Raw genomic sequence first — 27,796 nt, forward strand, 5'->3', positions numbered from 1 at the left:
CTTTGATTCTGAGGGCAATTTCTTTCTCTTTTTTGAAAAAAAATTAGAGGGAGAAACAACTACAGACAGAAATAATAACAATTATTAACTGAGAAGCTAGTTTTTTAAACCAGATTCCTTATGTATATTATCTCATCCAATCTGCCCACCACCTCACCTTCATTTTGTCACATGGAAGTCTGAAACTCAATGAGACTAAGAACTTGTATTACAATTATCTGAAGGTTGTATATCTGAGGATCAATCTATCGCAGGTAGATAATATATTTTTTTTAAATTCTAGCAAGTTCCCCCAGGCAAAACTTGAATATGCCATGTACTGGCAACTATTTATATACCATTTACACTGTATCAAGTATTATAATTAGTCTTGAGATGATTAAAAAGAAGATGTGTGTCTAGGTTATGTGCAAAACCTATGCCATTTACAAAAAGGACTTGAATATCCATAGAGTTTGGTACCTCTGGGGGTCCAAACTGTATGATTATACAGTAGAAGTGAGAAATAGATTTAAGGGATTCGATCTGATAGAGTGCCTGATGAAATATGGACTGAGGTTCCTGACATTGTACAGGAGACAGGGATCAAGACCGTCCCCATGGAAAAGAAATGCAACAAAGCAAAATAGCTGTCTGAGGAGGCCTTAGAAATAGCTGTGAAAAGAAGGGAAGCAGAAAGCAAAGGAGAAAAGGAAAGATATAAGCATGTGAATGCAGAGTTCCAAAGAATAGCAAGAAGAGATAAGAAAGCCTTCCTCAGCAATTAATAAAAAGAAATAGATGAAAACAACAGAATGGGAAGGACTAGAGATCTCTTCAGGAAAATTAGAGATACCAAGGGAACATTTCATGCAAAGATGGGCTCGATAAAGGACAGAAATGGTATAGACCTAACAGAAGCAGAAGATATTAAGAAGAGGTGCAAGAATACACAGAAGAACTGTGCAAAAAAGATCTTCACGACCAAGATAATTACAATGGTGTGATCACTCACTCAGAGCCAGACACCCTGGAATGTGAAGTCAAGTGGGCCTTAGAAAGCATCACTGCGAACAAAGCTAGTGAAGGTGATGGAATTCCAGTGGAGCTGTTTCAAATCCTGAAAGACGATGCTGTGAAAGTGGTGCACTCAATATGCCAACAAATTTGGAAAACTCAGCAGTGGCCACAGGACTGGAAAAGGTCAGTTTTCATTCCAATCCCAAAGAAAGGCAATGCCAAAGAATGCTCAAACTACTAAACAGTTACACTCATCTCACACGATAGTAAAGTAATGCTCAAAATTCTCCAGGCCAGGCTTCAGCAATACGTGAACTGTGAACTTCCAGATGTTCAAGCTGGTTTTAGAAAAGGCAGAGGAACCAGAGATCAAATTGCCAACATCCTCTGGATCATGGAAAAAGTAAGAGAGTTCCAGAAAAACATCTCTTTCTGCTTTATTGACTATGCCAAAGCCTTTGTGTGGATCACAATACTGGAAAATTCTGAAAGAGATGGGAATACAAGATCACCTGACCTGCCTCTTGAGAAACCTATATGCAGGTCAGGAAGCAACAGTTTGAACTGGACATGGAACAACAGACTGGTTCCCAATAGGAAAAGGAGTACATCAAGGCTGTATATTGTCACCCTGCTTATTTAACTTCTATGCAGAGTGCATCATGAGAAACGCTGGGCTGGATGAAGCACAAGTTGGAATCAAGATTGCTGGGAGAAATATCAAAAACCTCAGATATGCAGATGACACCACCCTTAGGGAAGAAAGTGAAGAGGATCTAAAAAGCCCTTTTTTATTTTCTCAGTTGAATATCTAGATTTTTATTAAAATATTTTCCTAACTATTTCACTTTCAGTTCAGTTCAGTTCAGTTGCTCAGTCATGTCCGACTCTTTGCGACCCCATGAATCATAGCATGCCAGGCCTCCCTGTCCATCGCCAACTCCCGGACTTCACTCAGACTCACATCCGTCGAGTCGGTGATGCCATCCAGCCACCTCATCTTGTGTCGTCCCCTTCTCCTCCTGCCCCCAATCCCTCCCAGCATCAGAGTCTTTTCCAATGAGTCAACTCTTCGCATGAGGTGGCCAAAGTACTGGAGTTTCAGCTATAGCATCATTCCTTCCAAAGAAATCCCAGGGTTGATCTCCTTCAGAATGGACTTGTTGGATGTCCTTGCAGTCCAAGGGACTCTCAAGAGTCTTCTCCAACACCACAGTTCCAAAGCATCAGTTCTTCGGCGCTCTGCCTTCTTCACAGTTCAACTCTCACATCCATACATGACCACAGGAAAAACCATAGCCTTGACTAGATGGACCTTAGTTGGCAAAGTAATGTCTCTGCTTTTCAATATGCTATCTAGGTTGGTCATAACTTTTCTTCCAAGGAGTGAGCGTCTTTTAATTTCATGGCTACAGTCACCATCTGTAGTGATTTTGGAGCCCCCAAAAATAAGTCTGACACTGTTTCCACTGTTTCCCCATCTATTTCCCATGAAGTGATGGGACCAGATGCCATGATCTTTGTTTTCTGAATGTTGAGCTTTAAGCCAACTTTTTCACTCTCCTCTTTATTTTCATCAAGAGGCTTTTAGTTCCTCTTCCCTTTCTGCCATAAGGGTGGTGTCATCTGCATATCTGAGGTTATTGATATTTCTCCCGGGAATCTTCATTCCAGCTTGTGCTTCTTCCAGCCCAGAGTTTCTCATGATGTACTCTGCATATACGCTAAATAAGCAGGGTTGAAATATGCAGCCTTGACATACTCCTTTTCCTATTGGGAACCAGTCTGTTGTTCCATGTCCAATTCTAACTGTTGCTTCCTGATTGTATACAGATTTAAATCATTTTATATAGATTTTCTTCCTTTCTATCTTCCTTTCTGCCTTTTCCCCTCTCCTTCTCTCTCACTCTTTCATTAAGTAGTTTTAAATCTAATTTTTTTTCTTTATTTTACTTTACAATACTGTATTCGTTTTGCCATACATCAAAGCTTCTTCATGAAAGTGCAAGAGGAGAGTGAAAAAGTTGGCTTAAAGCTCAACATTCAGAAAATGAAGATCATGACATCTGGTCCCATCACTTCATGGGAAATAGATGGGGAAACAGTGGAAACAGTGTCAGACTTTATTTTGGGGGGCTCCAAAATCACTGCAGATGGTAATTGCAGCCATGAAATCAAAAGACGCTTACTCCTCGGAAGGAAAGTTATGACCAACCTAGATAGCATATTCAAAAGCTGAGACATTACTTTTCCAACAAATGTCTGCTTAGTCAAGGCTATGGTTTTTCCATTAGTCATGTATGGATGTGAGAGTTGGACTGTGAAGAAAGCTGAGCACTGAAGAATTGATGCCTTTGAACTGCGGTGTTGGAGAAGACTCTTGAGAGTCCCTTGGACTGCAAGGAGATCCAACCAGACCATTCTAAAGGAGATCAGTCCTGGGTATCCTTTCGAAGGAATGATGTTAAAGCTGAAACTTCAATACTTTGACCACCTCATGCATGCGAAGAGTTGACTCATTGGAAAAGACTCTGTTGCTGGGAGGGATTGGGGGCAGGAGGAGAAGAGGGCGACAGAGGATGAGATGGCTGGATGGCATCACTGACTCGATGGAGATGAGTTTGAGTGAAGTCTGGGAGTTGGTGATGGACAGGGAGGCCTGGCGTGCTGCAATTCATGGGGTTGCAAAGTGTCAGACACGACTGAGTGACTGAACTGAACTGGGGGTCCTGAAATCAGTCTCTTGCACCCAGATACTGAGTAAGGACTGTGGCTAAGAAGTGTGTGAGCTTGGTTTGGACTCACATATTTTATCTTTAATCATGACTCTCTATAGCACATGAATCTGCCATGTATTTATTTTGAGGCTGTAAGATTAGAAATTGAGAGGTAGATTATTTGCTCTTTACCACTGTGTTTCTAATTAAGGAAGCTGACAGTAGTAGAACATTGGCCAGGAGATCAAGTTAAACTTTTCTTAGTATTAGGTATGTGAGAGCGAACATAGAAATATAGACACGATTCAATTGTATGTGCTTTTGCCGTACAAAATTATATGCATTATATCCTGCCATTGAGTTAATCCATGTTCTTGTATATCAAGGAAATGTAAGATTTAAAACCAGAAATACCCTGGAGCTTCCTATTTAAACATATGAGTCTTAACAGATTAAGACATTCTCTTTCAAATATCCTCTCATTTTATATACATATATTTTATATATCTATATATATATATACATATATATATATATATATTTAAAGATGAGAGCTTAACTCTAAAATCTGATTCTTACTGGTAACCTATTGCTAAAATCTAGTAAATGTTTCTAGAGAAGGCAATGGAAACTCACTCCAGTACTCTTGCCTGGAACATCCCATAGATAGAGGAGCCTGGTAGGCTGCAGTCCATAGTGTCGCTAAGAGTCAGAATGACTGAGTGACCTCACTTTCACGCATTGGAGAAGCAAATGGCCACCCAGTCCAGTGTTCTTGCCTGGAGAGTCCCGGGGACGGGAGAGCCTGGTGGGCTGCCCTCTGTGGGGCTGCACTGGGTTGGACACGACTGAAGCGACTTAGCAGCAGCAGCAGCAGTAAGTGTTTCAGTTGTCTCTAGGGTAGGTTGAGAAGGATTAATAAAAATAAATTTGTGTTGACATGTACTTTATATAATAAAAACAAAGTAGCTACATTTGCCAGAAAGATAATAATAAAACAATTTCCTGTTCCCAATTGTTGATTTTATTCATAGTCTATATACACCCATGAGAATAAAAACGTATCCGTCATATGCAAATATCATTTGTGCAAGTGACTGGATCAATATTTCTTTTGCCTCTCCCTTGCTGTATTTCCGCCTCCCTCAGAAACAAAAGGGCAGAATGTGGAGAGAAATTGGAGGCAGTGTATTGCACTGTCAAAAGTGAAATCGCCAAAATATAGGGATAACAGTAGAGGCAATAAGATCTCTAAAGGATACACTTACTGGGGATGGCACATTTTCATACACTTCATTGACTCGAAGTACTGGAAATCTAGTCAATGCCGATAGGAGAAGTTACACCTTTGTCCAGAGAAATTATACTCAGCAAAAATGACTAGACACTGAAAACTGGTTTAGAAATTTTGCCCTCTAGATCTATGAAAGATTCAAATGCAACCAAATTGAAAATGGGTGAACAGATGTTCACTTGAAGATAAGAAAACACCCAACTCCTCCATGATTTTTGTAAGGGAAAAAAATGATACCAATCAACACCAAGACCTCAAAGAAGAACAAACATAACAATGAAAAAAAAATATAGAAGTGACCATCAGGATGGGGCAGAAAAGAATAAAGAACCACAGGATGAGATACAAAGATAAGAAACTGAGATGAAAAGTCACCAAGGTATGATAAGGACTCATCTAAAGTGATATAACTTAAGAATTTTAAGTACCATTGAGAAAAAGACCAAAACAACCACGAAAGAAGTAATAATCAAAGGCATAGAAAGGTAATTTTCTGAAACCTTGAGTTATAAAGTGTTGATTTCAAAATTTATAAAAAAAATAAACCTATACTTTAGACATAACATAGCAAATTGAAATGTATTTTAAAATAAAATGTAAGTCCATAAGCATTCATTCAGCAGAAATAGATTAAGTAAGAAGGAATAAAATCAGTCTAGCCCCAGGCTCATTCTGTGTAGCATGAAATATCAAGGATAAACGGACTAAAGCCTTCAGCATTTTGAAGGGAAGATGTGGAATTAGGGTTTTCACCTAACAAGCAAGTTTTTTTTTTTTTTTTAATACAAGTGCTCACAAAATGTACTACTCACTCGTTCTTAGCAAAATAAATAAATAGATAAAATTAATGAGTTGAGGATAAAATAAAATTTAACAGATCAAGAATAGGACATTAACTCATTTTCAGAAATTTAGAATTGAATATAAATAATATAAAAGCAAAAGAAAAGTAAAAATTCATATGGCAAAGTGGTAACAGAGCATGGTGAAATTAAATAGAAAATGGTATATAAATAAAATAATCATTTATATTAAGTAAATATAAATAGGTTAAACATAATGTATATGAATGTCCACCTTAATCTTAAATATATTTAATATTTTACATGCTACATTTGTGGAGATTTCCTTAGATTTATCATATAGTTTACCAATTTTACTGTCAATTGTTTAACTTGTTCATTTTAATAATTATAATCCTCTTCTAAATGGCTATTGCTATACTTTAAAATTTTTTAAAAACCTTTTCTGAGGTCCTCTATTTTTTCATTATGCTTACTATTTCTTCTTTTATTCCTTTGATCATTGTAAACACTTCCATTTTAAGTCTCATTCAGATTATTTTTGAGCATGATATTAACTGTGATATCTATTTACATGGTGTAAACTAGTAAATTGTCTTTCATACTAATTCTACTCTATGAATTTTAACCTTAGAAATTTATTTCCAAGTATTGATGATCATTTTTGATCAGATCAACTGTTCTCCCTTCCTTTCCACCCAGAGAAGCTTTTATGTGCTTCACTCTTGCTTTCTTGAGTCAGTGTTCAAAGGGATTTTGGTTGTTTTTGTTGTTTCTCATTTCAAGGCCAGTACTGTCCTTTTGGGGATTCCAGTTTTATGACTGAGTTAGCTCTAGCGGACAGCTGGAGGCTGTATGTAATGTGCCTGAGTGCGTGTTAGACTCCAGACCCCACACATCTGGTATGTGTGCGTGACTGGTGGGATTAGGGCAGGCTGATTCATGGAATCAATCCCTTGTGTTCCCTAGGGAGGAAAAAGAATTCTAGCTTTTTGAGATTTTTTTTTCCCCCCAGATCTAGGGGATTTTCTTTCCAGCTTCAGAGTTTGTCTAACTTGTGTATTTGTGTATGTGTCATTTTGTCTGGTGTTCTAAGATTGCCATTTGTCATCAATTCAACTAGCCAAATTTCTTTTTTCTTCTCCATTTCTTTGCCTTAGTACACGATCTCTCTGCTTTTTCTACCGTGATTAGCTGAAGAACTCTCATTTGTTCTGTAAGTTGAAGCTCAGCTCTCTCCTTATGTCAAGATAGTCTATGATCTCCAGAAGGGATTGACTGCTCCTCTCGTAGTGCCAGCCCTGTTCTGTTGTATATCTTAATTCACACCATAGTGTTATTAAATTCTCTTTTCCATTTATAATCACTCAGCATCATTACGACATAGTTGGTGCCATGTTGAATTAGGTGAATTAAATAATTAAATGAGTAAATTTGTGGAAAAATAAATCATGCCATTAATTTTCTGTACTTTCTGACAATACTAAATTGATAAATTATGATATGCCCTGCTGCTATTAGTGCTAGACATGGGAGATGCATTTTCTCTATCTAGAGGAGCATAAAACAATTAAGTAAAAACCTATATGAACTATTTATTTAACGTCCTTATATCAAAGAGTAAAAGCTAGCTGAACATTTTCTGTGGAAATAGAAACGCAATGAAGCAATCCACGCCTCAGAATATAAAAAAGATAAAATGATTTGATGTCAAAATATAGTTTGAAAATAAAGAATAAAAGGTTTTTGTTGTAGTACATTCCTTCATGTGTGAATGATTTCTGGGCAAAACAAGACAGTTATTTAATTATGAGCCAGAAAAGATTTCTAAAAGCCTCCTGATGAAAGTAAAAGAGGAGAGTGAAAAAGTTGGCTTAAAGCTCAACATTCAGAAAACGAAGATCATGCCATCCAATCCCATCACTCCATGGGAAATAGATGGAGAAACAGTGGAAACAGTGTCAGACTTTATTTTTGGGGGGCTCCAAAATCACTGCAGATGGTGACTGCAGCCATGAAATTAAAAGACGCTTACTCCTTGGAAGAAAAGTTATGACCAACCTAGATAGCATATTGAAAAGCAGAGACATTACTTTGCTTACTAAGGTCCATCTAGTCAAGGCTATGGTTTTTCCAGTGGTCATGTATGGATGTGAGAGTTGGACTGTGAAGAAGGCTGAGCGCCGAAGAATTGATGCTTTTGAACTGTGGTGTTGGAGAAGACTCTTGAGAGTCCCTTGGACTGCAAGGAGATCCAACCAGTTCATTCTGAAGGATATCAACCCTGGGATTTCTTTGGAAGGAATGATGCTGAAGCTGAAACTCCAGTACTTTGGCCACCTCATGCGAAGAGTTGACTCACTGGAAAAGACTTTGATGCTGGGAGGGATTGCAGGCAGGAGGAGAAGGGAACGACAGAGGATGAGATGGCTGGATGGCATCACGGACTCGATGGATGTGAGTCTGAGTGAACTCCGGGAGTTGGTGATGGACGGGGAGGCCTGGTGTGCTGCGATTCATGGGGTCGCAAAGAGTCGGACACGACTGAGCGACTGAACTGAACTGAACTGAACTGAATGAAAGGAGAAATTAATTTATTAAATAGAAGCTTATTCCATATTATGCAAGAAATATTTTAGAGAATTAGATGGGAAAGTGTTTTTTTTTTTGCATGAAAAATGCCATTTCTACAAAAGGCTATTGGTTTTAAGATTACCTTATCAAAATATGTGAGTCATATACAAGAATATCTGTACAATATGCATGTCATATAAAACATAATAAAATGGAGAAACTGGTAAAACTATCTCATAACTCAAGAAATTATATATTATCAACAAAATTATATCTCCTTACTTGTCTCTTCCCATCCTATCCCTTACCTCCCTACCCTAATTACTCTTCATTTTCACCAAAGTTAACCACTATTAGAAAATTTTGACTCGTTCCTTTGCTTTTAATTTTTTTTGCTTTCATCAATATATTTTTATTCATCCATACATAATGTCTTGTTTGGCTTTGTCTGTGCTTGCCATTTGTAAAAATGCTACCCTTCTGCATATAGTTTTATGGTCTTGCTATTCCATTTATAATTGTATAACGTTTGTTCTCATTTCTGTATAATATTCTATTGAATAGCTTCGTATTTCAATTATCACTGTTCTTATTGGGGGTTATTAGCGTAGTTTCAATTTTTGCTAACATGGATATTACTATTTTGGTTATTCTTCACTCAAAGTGTATTTGTGTAAGCACTTCTTCAGAGTATCTACCAGTCTTACTGCTGGGCATAGTGTATGCACATGTACAGTTTTACAGGTTTTACAAACTGGTAGAACTAAATTTCATCCTTCTCATATTTTTTATATTTTTTAGCCTTGCATATTGCCAGATTTTGTAATCTGAAAATCTAATAGTTGTAAAATGGAGTTTTGTGGCTTTAATCTGCAGTTCTCTGATTAAAATAAAGGTGACATCTTTCATAATGGCTTTTATTAGATATTTGTGTTTTCTTATATGTCAGGTAACTGTTAATTTCTTGCTCATTTTTGAACTTTTTGCATTGATTTATAGCATTTTTTAATGGTTTCAGTGCTAAACCTTTGTCAATTTGTGGCCTGTATTTTTATATTTATGTGACTAATTTATTGTATATTTCTTTTATTATCAGTGTTTTTTTGTCTCAGTCCTAAAATGCTTCTATCTCCTAAATTATAAAAATGTTCTTCTTTATTAGCTTATAATTTTAAAGGTTTGGATTTCATGTAAATCTTCAATCCATCTGAAATTGGCTTTTACATACAATGTGAGGCAGGAATTCATATATTGTTTTTATGTGGATAGACAGCGTGATTTATTGAATGGTTTCCCTAACAATCTGTGAAACCTCCTCTGTCGTATAACGGATTTTCTTCTGAACTGTTCCACTGGTCAGTCTTGTTATATAGTTTTGAGCTAATCTAACACTGTCGTAACATTTAAGGCTTTATGATAAGTTGATCCCTGATAGGTAAGCCATATCATATTATTCTTATCCAGACACATTTTTTTTGTTTGTTATCCTTGAAACTTTCCCATTCATATAAAATTGAATCAGTTTGTTAAGGTCCACAAAAACAAACTGTTGGGGTTTTGCTGGTAATTGCCTCTGACATATGGGTCAGTTTGGAGAAAGATGACATCTTTAGTATATTGTGTCTTTAAATCTATTACCTGTAATATATGCTTCAATTTGTGTTGTTTTCCAATGTCTTTCAATGAAGCATTGCCAAAGGCTCCACACATGTACTATATACATTTTATTAGGCTTATTCCTAAATACTATATAGCTTTGTTATGTGGATTAGGAAGTCAAGTAAGAATTTAATTTTCCAAATCAAAAAGAAAATATCGCTCAGACTGGCCAACAGAATACAGTAAGTCTCCTACATACAAACATGCAAGTTGTGAATTTTCAAAGATGTGAACATATGTCTGTATGTCCAGTCATGTAAGTTAGTTCACATGTCTGGCATACGTCATCGTGTGTATGCGTTCTCTACAAGTGGCTGTGATTTTGTATACTTTATTGTTCTATGGAGTATTCAGTAGAACAGTATCTTTATTTCAAGTCCAGGGTATATGGAAAGAAGAGTAAAAGCAGTGGTGATACAGTTGGTACTGCTAAGAAGTGCCAAGAGATAATGATGGAAACAAAAGTGAAAATAATTGAGAGAGTGGAGTGAGGCGAAAAGACGATAGACATGTCTTATTCTTATAACATGAATTGTTCTGGTATGATTCTAAAGAAAAAAGACTTGTGAAGATTATAGAACGTGTGAAGTCTGCTGTGCTGATGATGTCGGTGATGCTGGCAATAATATTTGAGAAGCATGGAAAAGTGATAGAAGAAATGGAGAAACTTCTAAGTGTGTAAATGCATGCATGCTAAGTTGCTTCAGTCATGTCTGACTCTTTGTGACCCTACAGTCTGTAGCCTGCCAGGCTCCTCTGTCCTTGGAATTCTCCAAGCAAGAATACTGGAGTGGATTGTCATGCCCTAACCCAGGGAATCTTCCTGACCCAGGGATCAAACCAGAGTTTCTTATGTCTCCTGCATCAGCAGGTGAGTTCTTTACCACTAGTACCACCTGGATCAGCATCAAGTCCCACTTAGCTTAATGCTGCCTGGCAGTTGGTAAAGCGTCTGTCTACAATGCGGGAGACGCGGGTTCAATCCCTGGGTTGGGAAGATCCCTTGGAGAAGGAAATGGCAAGCCACTCCAGGACTATTGCCTGGAAAATCCCATGGACAGAGGAGCCTGGTAGTCTACAGTCCACGGGGTCACAAAGAGTCGAACATGACTGAGCGACTTCACTATATTCACTACATTGATGAAAGCAAGTATTTACTTAGTCTTCCCTTGTGGCTCAGATATTAAAGAATCTGCCTGCAATTCAGGAGACCTGGGTTCAACCCCTGAGTTAGGAAGATCCCTTGGAGAAGGAAATGGCAACCCAATCCAATATTTTTGCTTGGAGAATCCCATGAACAGAGAAGCCTGGTAGGCTACAGTCCAAGAAGCCGCAAAGAGTCGGACACAACTGAGCAGCTAATGCTTTCATTTACCTAAGCAGGTTTTTAATGTGGATGAGACAGCGAATGTGCAACAGAGAAAGAACAAAGAGAAACCAAAGGAAAAAGGAGTAACTGAAACACCAAAGAGATTCATGACACAGGAGATGGCAAGGAGATTTTCTTTATCTGAGGAGGTACTGTTGGTTCTTGAGGGACAGGACCCAGATGTAGAATGGTACAGGAAGGTTGCAGCAGCTATTGCAGAATGCAATCCAAAGCTACCTTGTCATCTATGACAAGAAAAAAGAGCTACTACCAGACATCACTGGATTTTTTTTTCAAGAGGGTAGATAGAATTTAATCCAGCAAGAAACCAGAATCTGTGCCATCAACGTCAGGCATGAGTGAAATTGAAGCTTGCCCTCCAACTCCTATTGCTGATGATCCATCAGCTCTACCATCTCCCACTTCTCATTCCTCTAGTCAGCAACTCTTTTTGCTTCTTTACTAGATGGCAGCCCCTGTGTGCAAGCTATTGTAATCTACTACAGTACTTTTCAAGGTACTTCATGATTAAAAATTATTCCTTTATTTTTTGTGTTTGTTTTTTATGTATTATTTGCATGAAAAATATATTAAACCTATTACAGCATAGTACTATATAGCTAATCACGTTAGTTGGGTATCTAGGCTAACTTTGTTGGACTTATGAACAAAGTGGACTTATACACTCTCTCAGAACAGAACTCATTCATATATAAGGGACTTACTGTATTAAGGAAGATCAACATTGGAAGACTGACCCTGCCTGACTTCAAGGTGAACTATAAAGCTACGGTGATCAAGACAGTGTGGTAGTGACCACTTAAGAATTGACACATAGGCCAATAGAACAGAATAGAGAACCCAGGAAATACAACCAACTTGTATACATCTTTGATGAGGGGTAAAAGGCAATACAATGGAGCCAAGTCAGTCTCTTCAACAAATGGAGTTGGAACAAGTGAACATTCACATGCAAAAAGAATGAATCTAGACACAAATATTATACCCTTTACAAAAGTTAATCCAAAATAGTAGCATGTAAACATAAATATGAAACACAACAACATACAAAACTCCTAGAATTAACATAGGTGAAAATCTAAATGGTCTTGTGTAAGGCAACGACTTTTTAGATAAAACATCAAAGGTATAGTCTGTGAAAGAAATAATTGACATTGTTGGACCTCATAAAATTAGAAACTTCTACACTGGGCAAAAAATGCCAAGTGAGTAAGAAGATGAGCCACAAACTGGGAGCAAATATTTGCAAAATGTACATCTGATAAAGGACTGTTATCCAAGATTTATAAATAAGTCCTAAAACTCAACAATAAGAAAACAAAGACCTGATTCAAAAATAGGCCAAAAACTTTAATAGATACCTCACCAAAGACAACATACAGTTGCCAAATCAGAATTTGAAAAGATGGTCCATATCATATGTTATAAGTGAGACTCAAAGATATCACTACATACCTATTGGAATGACCAAAATCCAGGACATTGACAACTTCAAATGCTGGTGAAGATGGGGCAAAACAGGAATTCTCATTCGTTGCTGGTGGAAATACAAAATGGTACACTTCAAAAGATAGTTTGCTGATTTCTTACAAAACTAAATATAATCCCACCATATGATCCAGCAATAGCACTCCTTGGTATTTCCCCCAAAGGAGTTAAAAATGTATACACACAGATGTTATAGCAGCTTTATTCTTATCTGTCAAAACTTGGTAGCAAGCAAGATGTTCTTCAGCAGGTGAATGAATAAGTAACACCCACACAATAGAATATTATTCAGCACCAAAAATAAATGAGCTAACAAGCCATAGAAAGACATGGAAGCACCTTCAATGCATACTGCCAAGTCAAAGAAGCCAGTCTGGAAAGGCTACCTACCTACTGTCTGATACACACTGTATGGCATTTTGGAAATGGCAAAACCATGAAGATAGTAAAATATCATAGTTATAGGAGTTTGGCATTGGTGACAGATGAACAGGCACAGTACAGAGAATTTTTAGGTTGGTAAAAATACTCTGTACAATACTATAATGATGGATATGTGTCCATATGTATTTGTCCAAATCCACTGAAGTGTTAGTCACTCAGTCATGTCCTATTCTTTCGATCTCATGGACTGTAGCCCGCCAGGCTCCTCTGTCCATGAAATTCTCCAGGCAAAAATAATGGAGTGGGTTGCCATTTCCATTTCTAGGGTTCCTGTAGGGGAAATTAGAATTGAATGCCTCGTCTAAGGAAGATTCCTGGGCATGTTCATTGTCAGAACATTCCTCTCCTGTGAAGCACTTAGGGCTTCCCTGATAGCTTACCTGGTTAAGAATCCACCTGCAATTCAGGAGACCCTGGTTCAATTTCTCAGTTGGGAAGGTCTGCTGGAGAAGGGATAGGCTATCCGCTTCAGTATTTTGGGTTTTCCTTGGTGGCTCAGCTGGTAAAGAACCTGCCTGTGATTTGGAAGACCTGGGTTCGATCCCTGGGTTGGGAAGATCTGCTGGAGAAGGGAAAGGCTATTCATTCCAGTATTCTGACCTGGAGATTTCCATGGACCAGTCCATGGGGTCACAAAGAGTTGGACAGACTGAACAACTTTCACTTTTTAACTGCCAGATTGTTTAACTGTGAGCCGTTCAGTGCAACACAAAGAGTGAATGCTAATGAGATTATGGACTTTGGGTGGCTATGCTATGCCAATGCAAGTTCATCAATTATAGTAAACATACCACTCTGGTGGGGAATGGGGAATGGGATAAATGGAGGAAGTTATGCATTTGCGGGAGTAGGTGATATATGGGAAATCTCTGTACCTTCCTCTCCTTTTTACTATGAATCTAAAACTGCACTAAAAATATAGTCTAATAAACAAAAAAAGAAAGTATCCTTGAAAAATCCCCTGTATTGTCTATTTGCAGAGACAAAATATTGAGGTACTTTGGAACAGATATTTTTATCTTGGAGAAAAATCTTTAATTGTGTGGCACTAAGGCATGTGTCTGGAAATTATGTTATCAATACACTGTAAGACTTGAAAAAGGCAGCCTAGGGTGGATATGTACTGGTTTGTGTATCCTTCTACTTTTTTTTTAGGTAATTATACCAGATATTCTAGAAATTGTCTTTTCCATCCATGTGGAGCTCATAGAAGTTTTCATGTTCTTCAGTGTTCAGTGTAATTGAATATTTGACCCCAAATGGGCCAAACATAATTCCCTCAATGCCTGGAATTTTGGACATGGAGAGTCTTGTACCCAAGAAATAGCAAAGTCAGCTGTTCTTGAATAAACAAGTTGATTTAATAAAGGTTGATTATGTTTTATGGAACTATTTGTATATCAAAATCTCATCTTTTGTGGAATCTGATCAAGGGCTACTCACTGCCAGGTAATACTACTTGTCAAAGTTTGCTAATGGTATGTATAAAACAAAGAGTTTAATTGCAGAGTTGTTAAGAACATCTGGGATAAATAAGGATGTCATCAAATTATTTAATTTCAATACAAGTTGTGTCTATTATCATATTAAAGACTAAATTTTAAATGATAGATGTACTAACTAACCTAATTATGGCAATACTTGTCAATATATACAAGTATCAAATCATCACATTGTACATGTCAAACTCACATAAAGTTATATGTATATTGTATCTCAATGGAAAAAAATAGTCTAAATTTTATCTTCATATCATTAAGGACTTTTTTGATTTTAAGTGACAGAAAAACAAACTCAAAGTGCTTAAGAAATGGAATCCTTTGCTAAGTCACTTCAGTCGTGTCTGACTCTGTGCGACCCCATAGATGGCAGCCCACCAGGCTCCCCTGTCCCTGGGATTCTCCAAGCAAGAACACTGGAGTGGGCTGCCATTTCATTCTCCAATGTATGAAAGTGAAAAGTGAAAGTGAAGTTGCTCAGTCGTGTCCAACTCTTGGCGACCCCATGGACTGCAGCCTACCAGGCTCCTCTGTCCATGGGATTTTCCAGGAAAGAGTACTGGAGTGGGGTGCCATTGCCTTCTCCAATGTAAATTACAAATCTAGGAATACTTTTATTTTAATATTTCACTTGAGCCATAAAGAATAATATTAAAATATTATTTTTAAGTATTTCTTCTCTTTCTGCCTTTTTCTGTGCTGGTTTCATTCTTTGACATACATATTCCTCATGCTGGCAATATTTCTACATCTTCAAAACTCCAAGTTCAGTAGAAAAGGAGAATCATCCTTTCCCCACGACTATACATAAAACCCCTGAGTCTTATTCTTACTCCAAATCTGTCACAAACCCATCACTAAACAGATCACTGAAAACAAAAGGAAGATGTGCTATACAAGGCAGGCTCGCCTAGTTTATCACATGATAATAAAAACCTGATTCATCAAAGACAGGCTGCCTCTTGGTCATCTCTCTCCCAGACTTAATTTGAAGGGCAGTCATCATTTTGTTGCTGTCATGGTAGCAGAAAAAAGAGCGTTAGATACACTTAAACTAGCAGTTACATACTTAGCCTGAAAATGACAAAATAACATTTCTCAATATTCATTAACCAGAACTGGTCACATAGCCCCACTCAACCATAGGGAACAAGGAAGTACAATTCTATCATGTGCTCAGAATGTGCAGAAATCGGGTATTTTGGCAAATAGCACTGACGAATGCCAAATGTACTATGTGGCTCAAATCAAACACCCACCTAGACCTGGGAGTAGGGTCAATCCCACCACAGTTGATAACATGTAGATTTTCACAGAAAACTTAGGCCATTAGCAGGGAAAAAGTAGTCTTTAATCAGAAAAAATTAATATTACACATAATTAAGTCAATGTATAGTAAATGACTAAAACTCTGGATTCAGTATATCTTCCTGTGTTAATAGGTCATTAACTTCCAAGTGTTAAAAATTTACCAGATTTGTAGTTATAAGCCAAAAGCTAAAAACTTACATTTTCCCCTATCCTCTTGATTTTAATCTGGGCTGATCAACATAGTCTAAATTTTTAAGGGTAGACATTTTAAACATAGTTCAGTTCCTCATTCCAGTTCATAAGATAGCTCAACCTGTGAAACTAAAGTGGTTTTAAACATATACCTAATTCTATTCACAAATGAAGATGTGAGATTCATTCTTTTTTTTTGTTTGTTTTCTTTTCTTCTTCTTCTTTTTTTTTTTTTCTGTTTTAACTTTTTTGGCCCCATAGTATGGCATGTGGGATCTTAATTCTCTGAGCAGGGATCAAATCCACATCCCTTGTCATGAAAGCAAGGAGTCTTAACCACTAGACCTACAGGGAAGTCCTTGTCTTAATTCTTTTAATTTTTTAAAATGTAGTTTCACTTATTTATTTTTGGCTGTGTGGGATCTTTGTTGCTGGGTAGGCTATTTATCTAGTTGTGGTTAGCTGGAGCTACTCTCTAATTGGGGTGTGCAGGCGTCTCTTGCTGCGGAGCACAGGCTCTAGGGCATATGGGCTTCAACAGTTGCCGCAGGTAGGTTCAGTAGTTGCGGCTCCTGGGCTCTAGAGTACAGGCTCAATAATTGCGGCGCTTGGACTTAGTTGCTCCACTGTATGTAGTATCTTCCCAGATCAGGGGAATGAGCCCGTATCCTCTGCACTGGCAGGGCATTTCTTCACCACTGGCCCACCAGGTATGACCCCTGTCTTCATTCTTACGGGATGTAGAGCTAGAATTGTTCTATCCTCTTATGGGATGTAGCATCATTAGACCAGGTTTCGTTTTTCTTTTTACAGCAAGATATTCAGTATCAAGGAATTTTCTTTCTTTAATTATGAGGAACGCTTATCTATTTCAGTGAATTTAAGAAAAGAAGAATTAATTATAAGGCTTCAATACTTAATCTCTGCTTTCTCCATCTCCTAGCCTACACTACTTGATCATGTTTTTTTGTTTATTGTTTTTCCTTTTCTCTCTTCACATCTGCTCTGGCATTTCTTTCTTAATAATCTCTCTGCTTACTCGTTTTCATAGCCCAGGGCACTACAACCAAAGGGCAACAAGTTATAATACAATCTCTGGGCCTCTTTATTAGTTAAATTTCAAAGACAGGAATCAAATTGTCTAGGTGTTGGAAATTGATCCACTGTTAGCAAAATCAGCTCTGGTTAGGGGAAAGTATCACATAACTGCCTCTTTTAAGGCTTTAAGGTGGGGCAGGTTAGCAAGGAGAATTGTACAAGAAAGCTAATTGACCAAGCCTGCTGTAAGAATTAGGATGAGAATATCAATACCATTTACGCTTATACAATTTTATGTGCTTTACAAACTGTAACTCATTTAATCCTATAAGATTGATAGTATCATTACACTCATATTACAGATGAGAAGACTGAGATATAGGGAGGTCAAGGCAGAGCCATCCAGAATTTGGAAGTAGGTGGCATTGCTCCAGAATTTATGGTTGCTATATCATGAGTCTTGGCTATCCTAAAGTATTGGTTTACATCAGTGAGTTTACTGTCTTGGGATATTCCTTTAACTTTTTTGCTAGGAGCAAAATGCTTCTCATTCTCCAAAGCTCATCTTGAATATTAGCATTGCCACTTTGCAAGCTCTCCTTCTGTTGTTAAACTGTCTCATACATTCCCTTCATTCCTACACAGATCACCTTGTCCTGTGATTAATACTGTGAGCTTCTGTTGAGCAAGGGCAAAATATTTCTGATCTTTGTGTTCTTGGTGCATGGTATAATGACTGGCACACAACATATACTTAAAGAACTGTTATTGGATCGTTCACTTAATGAAAGAATGAATGAATTAAATATGATTTATGCTACACAAATCTTACAAATTTCTCTTCTGCTACTGTAATATAGGACAAAAAGCACTTCCATAAGAAGACCCAGGAACAATGCTTGTGAATCTTTTAAATTATTGGGATTCAGAAGCCGGGAGAGTGGTTGGTTTGTGCTTGATGATGTCGTGGTGAGATCCGTGCAGAGTGGCTTGATATCATTTGAATTGTGTGAACATCTAGAGAGGTAATACAATAGTAAACAATAAATGTTGATGATATTATATTCTGATGGCTTGTAATTGATGTTTATAGAAGTAGAATCATAGGATTAGATTTTTTTTATTTCTCAGATAGAGATATGAATAGTCCTTTAGGGTGTGTTTAAAATGCAAACTAGATCTGACATGAATACACTATCTGTAATTTCATTCATGATAGTTTAATAAGTGCTGTTGGAAACCACTCTTAACTTAGACTTATTTTTACAGCTTTCTTCTAACTCCAAAATAGTTCTAAAATAGTGTCTTCATTTCTGAAATTCCATGGAGATAGTAATTAACTGGTCTTATTATGCTCATCTCCTACGTATGTATTAACTGAATTTGTTATTTCTGTGTCCTCATTTTGCTCTCTCATTTCCATGTTTTCTAGACAGCTCATTACAAGAAGAGGTTTTAGACATTTTAAAGTTCATGAGAAGCAGACACTCATAAAGAGAGGGCCATCACATGTCCAAAGACAGCCTTTATCTTACAAAGGAAGAGCTTACATCTACAATTGTTGGGGGTCAGTTTCCCTAGAAAGGGTCTAAAATGAGAATGCAGGTGACAGACTGAGAGAAGGCTCCCAGGGGACTCCTGTTGAGGAGAAAAGCAGATAGAAGCAAGGGAAGAAATGCGAGAAACTGTGGCTTAAGTTGAGGTTTTGCCTCAGCCTGACACCTCAGGAGAGCCCTGATGTGAGTACCGAGGAGACTGGCTTTATACCCTTTCATCAGTTAGTCTTCGTCTGTGGATGTGGGGCTGTGCTGGGGAGGGGGCTCTTTAACGACCTCACACTGATTTGATTACCTCTGTTAAGAACATACCTCCAAATAAGGTCACATTCTGAGGTATTGGGGATCTGCCCTCCAATACGGAAGTTGGGTGGAAATGACACAATTCAAACCATTTGGGTACACCATAACAACCCTTATCACACAGTGATGAGATGACTATTTCAATCCCCACTGAATATGATGTAATTTTTATCCTATTAATATTAGGTTATTATTGATAATAAGTGGATTATCTTGATTATCTTTCTCTTTTTGACGGGGTACTCTTTGGTAATGCTAGGTAAAATGTAACTTAAAATATGTTGCCATAGGTAGAGCTAAGCTGAAACTGGATGATTTCTTTGTTTATGGGCATCTGTTTTAGATTTAGCTTGATTTAAGCTGGTTGCCTGACTGCCAAGAGTTTTATTCAAGTCATTCATTCAAATTCATTCCATTAATGAATTTAATCAGTCTTTAGAATGCTTGATTTTTAAAGGAGGCTTGGTTTTTAATGGCTTTGGGGAGGTGTTATTAGTTATTTGTGATATTTTTGAGACTGGTTGTTTTCCCTCAGGTCACTCCTCTTTACTTCCATGCAGGTTTATCGTGCTTCACTCTTCTTCCAATGTGGACAACAGCCATTTGGTTTCCTTTGTGAAGTCTTTGGAAGAAGCCATGTTCAGCACCACTGCCTGTGCTATACTTTATTACCGGAAAGACAACCCACATAGAATTGTTATTTTAGTGGTGCCTTCTAAAGATTTATACCAGGTGCTTGGGAACTTGTGCTCAGAAGCTTCTAGTGGTCCTCCAGAACCATCTCGCCATTTCCAAGTGAAAGAAGGAGAATTGCTTCTTTTACGATTTACTGGAAATATATTTGCTTCAAGTAAGTATCATGAAATTGTTTTGTATATGCTGTGGGCTATCAGCCACGTGCTTCAGATGGAGTTCACTAAATGTGCTTCAAAAGAGTCTTCAAAGGACTGAGGGAAGGCTTTGGAAAAGTAGGAAAAGGAAAAGGACTTATTTACATCTTTCTTTCCAGTCTATTTCTTCTCTTCTTAGGGCACGCATGTTCCCTTATGGGCCTACTCTAAGTGACACTCTTTTGGAAATAGTCTTCTCTCCATAACGGCTCTAGCTGAGACTATGTTAGGATCATCTTTCCAACACCAATGTAGTTGCTTTCTAAATATTCCTTTGCTTCTACTATTAGCCATGTGAAACAAAATGTATTTCCATACAGTAACAACAGTGATCCTTTAAAAATATAAATCATACTTTATTACTCCCCCCAGTTAAAACTTTATAATTACCTCCTATTCTACTTCAAACAATATCAAAACTCTTTATGTTGTCCTGCAAAGAATCTGATCTGGGGTCAGTGCACTCCCAAGAGATGAATGGAGAGAAATAGGTTTCAGTATAATTGCCTTATTTATAATTTCATTTCTTTTATTTTATATGCCTAAAAGACTACACTGAGAAGGAGTCAGTAAGTTTCACCACACTCAAATGGTTTTGAAAGTTGCTACGAACCTCAAATCCCGATGACATACCCCTGCTTACCTCTTATCTTTACATTTATCTAGTGATCTTTTATTTTTATTACAAATCTTACCACAACTTGAAATTATTTATTTGTTCTTATAGTTTTCATTCCTATATTTGTGTTCTTGACTAGAACGTAGATTCCACAAGGGCAATGACTCTGTCTTTCTTGCTATGCATCCCTGAGACCAGAATAGTGCCTGGCACTTCAAGGGCTTTCAGTAAATACATAGAGAATGAATGAATATATGACGCCAAGGAAAACAAGGTAAATGACTATGAGAGGTGACAGGAGAGGTAGGAGAAGTAAGGAAATGACTGAGGTAGAAAAGCTAAAAAGAGATAAAGAAAAGGAAGCAAAAAGAACACAGAGAGAAAACAGCTGTGTGAGAGAAGAGAAGATCTTTGGGGGTGCTGCCATCATAGGCGTTTATTTTTATGAAAAAGACTCCTTTCCCTTTCTAACTCCCTTCCTTGAGGTAGAATAAGATCTAACAGTGTGCATGTAAAGGAGGAGGTGTGGCAGGAAATTCAGGAATGGGTTTTGTGGGGATTTCTGGCCCAGGAGTCCCATTATAGACTTGACTTAAAGTAATATTCTCTGTTTATTTATAAATTAATATAGATCCCATTGATTTTTTAATGGTTTCTGTTTTCTAATTTTGAAAATTACTCCAAGCTCCACTGCTCTTTTGTTCTTTATTGTTTCCAAAATGATGTGGCTTAAAGCTTCAGCTGACCTTTTTTGGTCTTTCAGAAATAAGTGAGATTCAAAGTGTCCCAATTTGAAGTATCTCTTCCACTGTTACAGACATTGTCTCAGCCATCTGAGCCAGCTGTCGGGACCTAGGGAGTAAGTGACACAATATCAGAAAAAGGGGAAGGAAAGGAGCGGAGGAGAGGAAGGAAGGGTATAAGACATCCCTCCTACTTGGCTTCCAGAGAAGAAACCACCCTGGGACAATCTCTCTAAGATATAGTCAAAACCTGGAAGTGTCTCACCCAAACTAATGATGCAAAAGACTTCCTGTAATACTTGGGCCAGCAGCTGTGTTTACTTCCTGCCCTAAACAGGAGAGAGTTACTGTGATTCTCATAGGCAGTGGTGAAATGTACTGTCATCTATAAGGGGGAAGTGAGGAGCATATGCTAAAATAAAAGTGCCTGGAAACAGCCAGTGTGTTCACAGTTCCTCAATATAGGAATGGAATACTCCTCTTCAGTCAGGGAAAATTCATCAGGCTGAGTGCCAGGATCCTTCCTGCTTTGCCTTTTTTAGAGATGTATATTCAGACCTGGAGCTTCACTGGATTTTCTCCATCCATCTTTCTAGTGTATCCCATATAAGCCCCCAGTACTATCTAAGAGGAGCAAGTCCCTCAGTAAAGAACTGATACCTCTGTTTGATTCCCTTTGTTGTATGGCAGAAAGTAACACGACATCTTAAATAAACTATGCTCCAATTAAAAAAAAAAACAACCAGAATTGATACCTGGCTACCTGTGGTAGCCTCTGTGAATCTCAAATACACACAGCCAGAGGTTGTCTGCCTGCAGGTCCATCTCTCGACCTATCCCCACTGGCTTCTGCAGTTATCTCCTACTATATTTTCATCTCTCATTTATAATGATCATGTTCAGAGAAGTCTTTCCTGTCTTTCCTGATTATGTCAGTTCATATTTTACTTTTTCAGATTTCTATGTAACTCATTGGAAATGGCCATAGATTTAATCTTCTATTTATTTTTTAATTGCTTGATCAACATCAGTGTCTCTGACTACAGTCCCAAGAGAGGAATATCTCTTTAATTAGTGAGAACTTCAATTCCAAGCACCTAGAATGGTACCTAAAAGCTATAAGAAGTATTTGTTCAAAGAATGAAGAGAAAACCTTGGGGATAAACTCAACATTATAGTATTGTGTGATTGAAAGTATTTAAAATTTTAATAAATTTAGATGGTTTCTCTCTGAGAAATATCAAAATCTGCAGATTAATTGTAGTCAGAAGCTCAGTCATGTCTGATTCCATGGACTTTGTGACCCCATGGATTATATAGTCCATGGAATTCTCCAGGCCAGAATACTAGAGTGAGTGGTCATAACCTTCTCCAGGGGATCTTCCAAACCCAGGGATCAAACCCAGGTCTCCTGCATCGCAGGTGGATTTTTACCATCTGAGCCACCAGGGAAGCCCAAGAATACTAGAGTGGGATCTTCCCAGCGGATACTTCCCAAGAATAAAACCGGGGTCTCCTGCTTCGCAAGCAGATCTTTACCAATTGAGCTATCAGCTGGAGCTATCAGGGAAGCCCGGGCTACCAGGGAAGCCCTCTAAATTTATTACATGGAATATAGATTATTCTTTTGATTGAGGATCTTGCCACATGGAGATTATTTCTACTTCTAAGAGAAAATCAGACATATAGGTGTTCCCCTTTACATTGGCCTTTGGCGTTCCTCTGGACACAGCTAGAATCTGCTTTCTTTTTCTAGGTTATAGGTGTTGATATAGCACTTAAGCTTTCTAGTGTATCCCATCTAAGCCCCCAGTGCTCATAAAATTCATAAAATGCTGGGAAAGGGGCAGAGAGAATTTTACATAATGATGCCTTAGCACAACTCACTCATAACACTAAGTAATGCCCTAAAAAGGTTTGTGTGTGTCCAAGTTTCCCCCAATACCCTTTGGCCTAGAGAAGTAGTTTTCCCAGACACAAGTGTTAGAGTGTTAAAATGACCATCCTTTTATTCATTTAACAAAGATTCCTTTCCTTTATTACATTGTATTTTACTGCAGAGCGACATAGAAGAAGCAAATAAGTAAGTAAAATGTATAGCTTAATGAGATGGAAGCTTCCTTAAAGAAGAATAAAGCAGGGAAGGGATATAGAAAGTCTCAGAGAGAGTGGCAGATTTGTAATTTTAAATAGACTCATCCAAGAAGATCTTTTTGAGAAAGTACCATTTCAGCAGAGGCTCAAAGATAAGAAAGCAAGCCATGGTCCTATCCCAGGAGAGTCTGTCCCAGAGAGAACAAGAAGGCTGAGATGGCTGGATGAGAGGGAAGGAGATGAGACTTGGAGGAGATGAAATGGATACTGTTCCTGCCTTGAAGGGCATTTCAAGGACTTTTCCTTTTATTCTAAGTGAAATGGAAAGCCCTGAAGGATTTTCAACAAGGTTGTCACACAATCTGGGTCAGATTATATCTGTGTTGATATTAGATGATGTAAGGCAAGTTAGCAGCAGGAAAATACATCAATAAGCCATTGCAATGAACCAAGCAAAGAATGCTGGAGGTTTAGAGGGAAAGACATTAGAAATCATGTCTGGTATTTTTGTCATAGATATCTTTGCTGTGAGCAGTTTTACTGAATAATTTATTGATCATAAGGCAATTTTGCCATAAAAGATATAGTGACAAAAAATAAAAAAGGGACATTTAAAAGCAAATTTTAAAAGCTAGTGGAGGTGATGGAATTCTAGCTGAGCTATTTCAAATCTTAAAAGACAATGCTGTTAAAGTTCTGCATATAATATATCAGCAAATTTGGAAAACTCAGCAGTAGCCACAGGACTGGAAAAGGTCAGGTTTCATTCCAATCCCAAAGAAGGGCAATGAAAAAAAATGTTCAAATGACCATACAATGATCCTCATTTCATATGCTAACAAGGTAATTCTCAAAATCTTTTAAGCTAGACTTCAGTACTACGTGAACCAAGAACTTCCAGATTAACAAACTGGATTTAGAAAAGGCAGAAGAACCAGAGATCAATTGCCAACATGTGTTGGATCATAGAAAAAGCAAGAAATTCCAGGAAAAATATGCTTTGTTGACTATGCTAAAGCCTTTGATTGTGTGGATCACAACAAATTGTGGAAGATTCTCAACCAGACCACCTTGCTTGCCTCCTGAGAAACCTGTATGCAGGTCAAGAAGCAAGTTAGAACCGGAATAATGGAATGGTTCCAAATTGGGAAAGGAGTACATCAAGGCTGTATATTGTCACCCTGCTTATTTAACTTATATGCAGAGTACATCATGTGAAATGCTGGGCTGGATGAATCACAAGAAGGAATCAAGATTGCTGGGAGAAATATCAACAACTTTATACATGCAGATGATACCACTCTAAAGGCAGAAAAAAAAAAAAACAAAAGAGGAACTAAAGAGCTTCTTGATGAAAGTGAAAGGAGTGAAAAAGCTGGCTTAAAATTCAACATTCAAAAAACAAAGCTCATGGAATCCAGTCCCATCACTTCATGGCAAATAGGATAAAGTGGAGACAGTGACAGACTTTATTTTCTTGGGCTCCAAAATCACTGCAGATAGTGACTGCAGTCATGAAGTCAAAAGACGCTTTCTCCTTGGAAGGAAAGCTATGAAAAACCTATTAAGCAAGTTAAAAAGCAGAGATATCAATTTGCTGACAAAAGTTTCAAAGTCAAAGCTATGAGTTTTCCAGTACTCATGTATGGATGTGAGAATTGGATCATAAAGAAGGCTGAGTGCCAAAGAATTGATGCTTCCAATCTGTGGCACTGGAGAAGACTCTTGAAATTCCCTTGTACAGCAAGGAGATCAAACCAGTTGATCCTAAAGGAAATCAATTCTGAATATTCATTGGAAGAACTGATGCTAAAGCTGAAGATTGCATGTGGCCACCTGATGTGAAGGGCCGGCTCATTGGAAAAGGCCCTGATCCTGGGCAAGACTGAGGGCAGGAGAAGAGGGTGACAGAGGATGAAACAGTTGGATGGCATCACTGACACACTGGACTTGGGCTTGAGCAAATTCTGGGAGATAGTGAAGGACACGGAAACCTGGCATGCTGCAGTCCATTGGGTTGCAAAGAGTTGGACTTGATTTAGTGATTGAACAACAACAAAACCACCTAATGAATCATGAGAAATGATTAACAAAATTATAAACTTTTTGTAAAATATAAAATATTTAAATACAATTAAAATGTGTGTAGTTCCATGCCAATGCTGCACAGATAACTGATTTTATTCTGTGAGTTGTACCTAAGCACTTGTCTCTAGGTATTTGTTCATTGTTTTTTTATATATTTTTTACTAGTTTATTTATTTGGCATTGCTTTTATTTTTTTATTCACTAAAACTTCATCCATCACTGCGAGAGGTATCAGTTTCCAAATACTGGGATGCATATTTGTAACTGAGCTTTGTGGTGGACTGCAAAAATCTTCTATACTGTCTGTCCTTGGCATATTGTCACATGTCCATTGATACATGTTCCAAAGTTCTATGGGAAAAGTGAAAGTGAAAGTCACTCAGTCATGTTTGACTCTTTGTGACCCCGTGTATTATATAGTCCATGGAATTCTCTAGGCCAGAATACTGGAGTGGGTAGTGTTTCCCTTCTCCAGGGGATCTTCCTAACCCAGGCCTCCCACATTTCAGGCAGATTCTGTACCAGATAAGCCACAAAGAAATATGTGTTCAACTCTGGGTCTGTCAGGCCCGTGGTCTCAGCCTCTTTCTACCCCAATGTAGTGTTTCAAAGAAAAAACAACAACAATAACAATTCATGGGGTAAATCATTGTCATCTGTCATGATTTTTTGGTTGTATATGTCAAATGAACCTATTAACCAGGTATTTTATCTCTTACAGCAAAATTATCTTGTGGCCTGATCACTAAATCTGTGATATTACATGTGCTGTGCTGTACTTAGTCACTCAGTCGTGTCTGACCCTTCATGACCCCTTGGACTGTAGCCCATGAAACCCAGGGATTGAACCCAGGTCTCCTGCATTGGAGGTGGACTCTTTACCATCTGAGCCACCAGGGAAGCCCAAGAATACTGGAGTGGGTAGCCTATCCCTTCTCCAGGGGAACGTCCTGACCCAGGAATTGAACCAGGCTCTCCATTGTGTTCTTGCCTGGAGAATCCCAGGGATAGGGGAGCCTGGTGGGCTGCTGTCTATGGGGTCGTACAGAGTTGGACATCGACTGAAGCGACTTAGCAGCAGCAACAGCAGCAGCTCCTTCATCGCAGGTGGATACTTTACCAGCTGAGCTACCAGGGAAGCCCTATGGCCTGAGAGTTATATGGCAAAAATGTCTGTGGAAAAAGGCTCTGAGAAAGATGTCTATAGCAAATATGCTTACAGTGACAGTACCTGTAACTAGTAGAGATGTGTTAGGACACAGAAATATCCCTAGCCAGTGGTTTTCAGTCTTCTGGTTCTCTGTGTCCCTAGCCTGTTACTTCCTCATCTTACCTTTCTAAGCAAAAGCACGTATTACTACCTTTGTACTTCCTATGTTTTCAGTGAAAAATACTCCAAAACCCACTCTTGAGAAAATATATTGCTATAAGAAATATCTAGTAACTTACAAAATATAAATAAATCTTGTTCTTCTTTCTATGACAAATTTTTACTGTATAGTTACTATCCTACTATTCCTACTAGGAACTGTATACATAATATGCAGAAGGAGAAAAGTTCTCAAAATGTCAACTTATGATTGCTTTTATAATTTTGTTATGTAATGAATGACTTTTGGTTTTACTTCTCTAAATATGACAGAGTGGGAGAAAAAAAATAAAATGGTGCAATTTTCTGTGCTACTCATCCTCTTTAGGTTCTGTGTTTTTTTTTTTTTTTAAACTGTGACAAAGGGTCTTCCAAATATAGTGTAGTATATCTTAGTGACAGTGAAATTCCAACTTTAAAAAGCTACATAATGTTTTCTATATAGAACAATAAGGTAATGTTATTTATTACTAGTAAATGCTCAATAATTTTGTCCTTATTTCTTAAGTAAATGTGATTCTTAGAGATTTACATTTTAGATCTTTAGTTTTTTTAAATTAACTGGCAATAAAAGGTCGATAAGGTTTAGGTCAAAATAGAAATGTGACTATTTCTCATCCTCAATCTTTATACAATGTATGTATGTAAATTATTCCTTATGAATAAGTGTGTACCTGGCAGGGAGCACCATTCATGAGAGAGAAGGAGAAATTTAGTAAATTATAT

The 27,796-nt window shown here is 37.8% G+C and overlaps 1 protein-coding gene across 1 annotated transcript in view; it reads left to right on the forward strand.

The window, feature by feature from the left end:
* The window catches only part of DTHD1 (death domain containing 1), a 95,275-nt gene that overhangs the window by 12,869 nt on the left and 54,610 nt on the right, over window positions 1-27,796 (forward strand). The window contains exons 6-7 of the mRNA XM_004010053.6: window positions 18,269-18,433; window positions 19,828-20,117. Of these exons, the coding sequence (XP_004010102.3) occupies window positions 18,269-18,433; window positions 19,828-20,117 (455 nt within the window). The remainder of the gene's footprint in view (window positions 1-18,268; window positions 18,434-19,827; window positions 20,118-27,796) is intronic.

The sequence above is a fragment of the Ovis aries genome, chromosome 6 (assembly GCF_016772045.2).
Source record: "Ovis aries strain OAR_USU_Benz2616 breed Rambouillet chromosome 6, ARS-UI_Ramb_v3.0, whole genome shotgun sequence".
Classification (NCBI taxonomy): domain Eukaryota; kingdom Metazoa; phylum Chordata; class Mammalia; order Artiodactyla; family Bovidae; genus Ovis; species Ovis aries.